The sequence below is a fragment of the Bos mutus genome, chromosome 7, assembly GCF_027580195.1.
Source record: "Bos mutus isolate GX-2022 chromosome 7, NWIPB_WYAK_1.1, whole genome shotgun sequence".
Lineage (NCBI taxonomy): Eukaryota > Metazoa > Chordata > Mammalia > Artiodactyla > Bovidae > Bos > Bos mutus.
In genome coordinates, this window is record NC_091623.1 from 45,617,211 (window position 1) to 45,622,956 (window position 5,746).

The 5,746-nt window shown below is 56.4% G+C and overlaps 1 protein-coding gene across 2 annotated transcripts; it reads left to right on the forward strand.

Moving 5' to 3' along the window:
• Window positions 1-1,382: 1,382 nt before the first annotated feature.
• On the forward strand, window positions 1,383-4,726 carry GTPBP3 (GTP binding protein 3, mitochondrial). 2 transcript variants are annotated; one of them, XM_014482944.2, is made up of 9 exons: window positions 1,387-1,555; window positions 1,856-2,109; window positions 2,221-2,307; window positions 2,396-2,598; window positions 2,765-2,837; window positions 2,928-3,071; window positions 3,232-3,397; window positions 3,623-3,901; window positions 4,078-4,726. In XM_014482944.2, the coding sequence occupies exons 1-9, from the start codon at window positions 1,503-1,505 to the stop codon at window positions 4,298-4,300; spliced, it is 1,482 nt and encodes a 493-aa protein (XP_014338430.2). In that variant the 5' UTR covers window positions 1,387-1,502; the 3' UTR covers window positions 4,301-4,726. The 2 variants fall into 2 exon arrangements, with proteins under 2 accessions (XP_070229378.1, XP_014338430.2); XM_070373277.1 differs by having other exon boundaries at window positions 1,383-1,555; window positions 2,765-3,071.
• The last annotated feature ends 1,020 nt before the right edge of the window (window positions 4,727-5,746 follow it).

Here is a 5,746-nt window from a genome sequence, read left to right on the forward strand (position 1 = left end):
GAGGGCAGGGGCCCAGACTGATTCTTCGTGGTTACACGGTAGTCATTTGATGTATACTTTTGACAGATGGAACAGCTTGGAGACAGCGAACGTCATCATTCACTCCTCTTCTACAAATGAAAAGAAAGTGTTTTTTTAACTTTTTATTTTGTAGTGGGGTATAATCAGTTAACAATGTTGTGATAGTTTCAGGTAAACAGCCAAGGGACTCCGCCAAACATATACATGTATCCTTTCGCCCCCAAACTCCCCTCCCATCCGGGGTGCCACACAACATTAAGCAGAGTTCCATGTACTATAGAGTAGGTCCTAGGTGGTTATCCATATTAAATACAGCAATGTGAACATGTCCATCCCAAACTCCCTGACAAATGAAAAAACTGAACAGAGCGAGGCGTGGAGCTAACCATTAGAACTGTACTCTGTTCCAGTCTTCCCTAAGGATAGTCGCGCCACCCGCCCGCTCGTCCAAGAACCAGAGAATTCGCCGCTTGACAGTACCCCCGGAGACCCCGCCCATCCAGTGCCTGGAATTCCACCATCAGCGCTTTATTTCGCCGGCCGGAGCTGTCCCGGGTTAACCTGAAAATAATCTCCCCTTTCTGGCTTTCAGGGAGCCAGAGACAGACGGGACACACAACTCCGCACGAGGAGACCGGGGCCAGAGTAGCCCAGAGAGGAGAGAGGACTGTGCTGGGGATCCTAGGGAGGCTTCCTAGCGGAGGGGACCTTGGAGCTAGGCACTGAGGCTCTTTGTCAAGGGAAGGGTGTCTGAGGCAGAAGGACGGCGGGAGGGAAAGCTGGGGAGGGGCGAGAAACTGTAGACTTCTGAGAAAAGGAGAAGTCTTCCCAGAAATTTGGAATAGATTTCCCCAGGGCCAGGGCGTAGGTTCCCCGGAACTCATCCCTCCAGGCCACCGAGATGCTCTTGAAAATGAAAGGCACTCAGTCCTGTCCGACTCTTTGCGACCCCATGAACTGCAGCCCACCAGGCTCCTCTGTCCTTGGGATTCTCCAGGCAAGAATACTAGAGTGGATGGCCACTTCCTTCTCCATGGGATCTTCCCGACCCAGGGATCGAACATGGGTCTCCTGCATTTCAGGTAGATTCTTTACTGTCTGAGCTATCAGGGAAGCCCCCGAGATGCTCTTGCTTCGACTCAAACCCTCGCCTTCCTATAATTTCCATTGCCCTGTGCCACTCCTCATTTCCGGTGTCTAGGAACCTGGTCCCTCTAGGATCCTAAAAATTCTGTCTAATGTTGCTGGAGGAACACCATTTCACTGCACCGCAGCGTGCGAGCCCTCGGCTTCTTTCCCTGTCATTAGCCAGTAGAAGCGAAGATCTTCAGTGGATGGGCGGTACGTTTTCTACGGGGCCCAATGATAATCGAGAATTGTTGAGCACTTTACCAGTCACGCCGCGGAGTGGGCGGAACCTCCTTCGAGGACTTGCAGACCCCCGCGGCAGGGTGGGCAGGCGGGGAGCTGATTGTGAATCCATGTGGCGGGGGCTGTGGACCCTGGTATCCCGGGCTGCACGTGGGCCTCACAGGTGGGGTGATCTGGGCAAGGGCTGTGACAGCGTAGGGTGTTGCTCGGGCCCCAAACCCTCTCCCTGGGATCTGGGGGCCCGGTTCCCTGCGGCAGGACCACCTTTCGCTTTCGTCCAAGCCCCACCCCCTGCCGCAGAGCCCACCGCAATCCAGTCTTCTTCTGGCCTCAGAACTTCCGATCAGTCCATCCCCTAGCCACAAAACTTCCACTTGGGGGATCACGCGACCATCGAGCCATCTATCCACCTGCCACTCTGGCGTCAGAGCTTCTCAGATGCACTGACTCTCCTCCTCTCCAGTCCCAGACTGTGCACGCGCCAGGGCAGTGGTTACCGGGCCCCCGGTTCCGGAGCCACTATCTTCGCTCTGAGCTCTGGCCAAGGCCGCTGCGGCATCGCGGTGATCCGAACCAGCGGCCCTGCCAGCGGCCACGCCCTCCAGAGCCTCACGGCGCCGCGGGACTTACCCCCGGCCCGCAAAGCCTGCCTGCGCCTGCTCAGTGACCCCCGTTCTGGGGAGCCTTTGGACCGCGCGCTGGTGCTTTGGTTTCCAGGTACGGGACTTTCAGATCCGAAACCTCAAGTAGCTCCTGTGACCCAACTTCCTCCTTCCAGGCGGTGGCCCAGGCTGTATCCTGCTGACACCCATCTCTTCAACATACTAGGTCCCCAAAGTTTTACCGGTGAGGATTGCGCGGAGTTCCACGTGCATGGAGGGCCGGCCGTGGTGAGTGGTGTCCTGCAGGCCCTGGGTAAGTCTGCAGCCTTGGGTTTGAGGTATTGCTACGCCGGTGACCTGGGTACGGGCCAGGGGCCTCAGGATCTTGAACCTTCCCGCAGGCAGTGTGCCAGGGCTGAGGCCAGCGGAAGCAGGCGAGTTCACCAGGAGGGCGTTCGCCCACGGGAAGCTGAGCCTGACGGAGGTGGAGGGGCTGGCAGACCTGATCCATGCAGAAACCGAGGCGCAGCGGCGACAGGCCCTGAGGCAGCTCGATGGGGAGCTAGGTGACCTCTGTCGCGGCTGGGCCGAGACCCTCACTAAAGCAAGTACACTCATACCTTGCCGCAGAGACACTACCTAACCTTTTCCTGTGTTAGAGTTTCCTGTCTATGAGCCTCCAATCTGGTCCCTTAAGGTCAGGCTGGACCCGGGCACCCACTCGGGGCGAGTTTCTGTATGACCACACTACCCACCTCTCCCTCCCTCAGGCTCTGGCCCATGTAGAGGCCTATATCGATTTTAGTGAGGATGACAACCTGGAGGAAGGCGTCCTGGATCAAGGTGGGTCCCCCTGGGGGTGGGAGGTGGAGACATCTGGCATCCAGCCCCCCCAGGTCCTCTTACTCTCTCTCTCCTTTCCTCCATCCACAGCTGATAGTGAGGTGCGGAAGCTGGAGGTGGCGCTGGGCGTACATCTTCGAGATGCCAGGCGCGGGCAGAGGCTCCGCTCAGGGGCGCACGTGGTGGTTGCGGGACCTCCCAACGCCGGCAAAAGCAGCCTGGTGAACCTGCTCAGTGCGTGGGCAGGGGGCGGGGCTGGGAGCTAAGCTGCTGAGCTTTCTGGGGTAGGGAAGGGGCCTGGGAGGTTGAAAACTGTCCGTCCCGGGGGTGGAACCTAAGGGAGGGACCCTCTCATCACCACACCCGCTTCCTCTGAGCCCACCCCCACCCCCAGGCCGGAAGCCTGTGTCCATCGTGTCCCCGGAGCCGGGGACCACCCGAGATGTTCTGGAGACCCCCGTGGACCTGGCCGGGTTCCCAGCGCTGCTGAGCGACACTGCGGGGTTGCGGGAAGGCGTGGGGCCTGTGGAGCAGGAGGGCGTGCGGCGTGCCCAAAAAAGGTGGGCAGGAGGGAGGTAGGAGGGGGAAACGCGGGCCCTTTGCTGTTTCTACCAGTTGCATTTCTCTTTCATTAGTCCTTAATGAGGAGAGATTACTAAACCCCGTTAGGTGGGGCCTCAGTTCTTTGGGGAGGGCAGCTTTTGGGTTTGGCCTTTACTCCGTCCCTGCCGAATGCTCTTCAATGCGCAGCTCTGGGATCCATGCTCCATTTTCCCGCCTCCCAGGCTGGAGCAGGCTGACCTCATTCTGGCCGTGTTGGATGCTTCTGACCTGGCCTCTCCGGCCAGCTGCAACTTCCTGGACACCGTTGTCATCCCGGCAGGAGCCAGGAACCCCAATGGGAGCCGCCAGCGCCTTCTGCTTGTGCTGAATAAATCAGACCTGCTGCCCGCTGGGCGCTCAGACCTCCATCCTGACCTCCCCTCCCACCTGTTGCTGTCTTGCCTGACGGGTGAGGGGCTGGACGGCCTCCTAGAAGCACTGAAGAAGGAGCTGGCTGCACTGTGAGCCCCCTTGCCCACTGGGCAACCTCGCTCTGTCCAAGTTTGGGGGCTAAGCCACTGGCTTTGGGCACAGCTGGCCCTGCCAGCTCAGTTTCTGTATCTAAAAACGGGGTACGATTGTTCCCCTTCCCCCCACTTTGAATGCCGAGAGAGACCTTATCCTTTGTCCCTTCCAGGTGTGGGGACCCGTCCACAGGCCCACTTCTGACACGGTCGAGGCACCAACACCACCTCCGGGGCTGCCTGGATGCCCTTGGTCAGTACAAGCAGGCAAAAGACTTAGCCCTGGCAGCCGAGGCACTTCGGGTAGCCCGAGGGCATCTGAGTCATCTCACTGGTGGAGGGGGCACTGAGGAAATTCTGGATATCATCTTCCGGGACTTCTGCGTGGGCAAGTGAGGGGACAGCGGAAGCTCAGACCCAGGCTGGAGGAGCACCCGGAAGCCTTGGGGTATCTGGGAACAGCTTAGGCCAAGGGGGGGACCTTGACCGCAAACTACAAAGCCTCTGTTGCTGGTAGTGACTGAGCGGCAGCCGGCCAGATTTCGGGGGTTTGGCGTTGAGTGGGGCTGAAGGGAGGTCCTTTTGGGCCCATGATGCTGGGGGAGGAGGAGTAGAGGATCAAGACGGAGGTTGAAAGGTCTCAGAGGTTTTTGTTTTATAGTTTTTAATTTATTTTGCAAATACCAAAGGAAGGTAAAAAACAGGTGATCCAGAAATATTTGAACACCCTCTCCTTGGTGATTGTATCCTACCAGAACTTTCTGTATATGTTTGCATATTTGTGCCTATAAAATATATTTTGTCTTGTATTTTGTACACAAATTGGTGTTTATTGCTCTGCAAACTGTCCTTCCCCAACACTCACCACCACCACCACCACCCTGCACCACAGAGCGTGCAGGATCTTAATTCCCCAACCAGGGATTGAACCAGTGCCCCCCTGCAGTGGAAGCTGGGAATCTTAACCACTGGACTGCCAGGAAAGTCCCAAGCTGTCATTCCTTTTGTGGTATTAATCTTGAAACTTTGCTGCTTTTCTGCTCAAATTGACTTGCAAAATCCCTTCTTCCTTTCCAAGCTTAGTCATCCACTCAGTGGATATTTATCAAGTCCCTACGATGTGTTAGAATCGCACCCATCATTTGAGTGCATCTTCGTAACAGCACAATGCAGCGGTTATGTCGTCATAGTTTTACAGATGAGGAAACTGAGGTTCAGAGAAGTATTTAGTTGCTGAAGCCCCCAGGGGATTTGCACATAAGGTTAGATTTCAGTTTGAGTTCACTGGGGGCCTTCTGGGTGACAGACTGAGTGCAGGGGGCTGGAAACAGAGGGGAGTAAGTAGGCATTGCTCCTGCTCCTGTTTGTTTTTTTTTAATTTTCAGTTGTTCTTAGTCTTCATTGCGATGCATGGGCTTTCTCTAGTTGCGGAGCATGGGCTCCAGAGTGTGCTGGCTTCAGTAGCTGTGGTGGGCGGGCTTAGTTGTCCCCGGGATGTGGGATCTTAGTGCCTGGACCAGGGATCGAACCTTCATCCCCTGCGTTGGAAGGGGGATTCTTAACCACTGGAATGCCAGGGAAGTCCACACTCCTGCCCTTATTAAAGAAGAGACACAGCTCCTTTTGGTGAGGTCGGATGCTTGCTTGCTCAGTCCCTTAGTCGTGTCCAACACTTTGCAACCAATGGACTGTAGCCCTCCAGGCTCCTCTGTCCATGGGATGATCCCAGCAAGAAAACTGGAGTGGGTTGCCATTGCCTCCATCAGGGGATCTTCCCAACCTAGGGATCAAACCCACGTCTCCTCCAACTCTTGCGTCAGCAGGCAGATTCTTTATCACCGA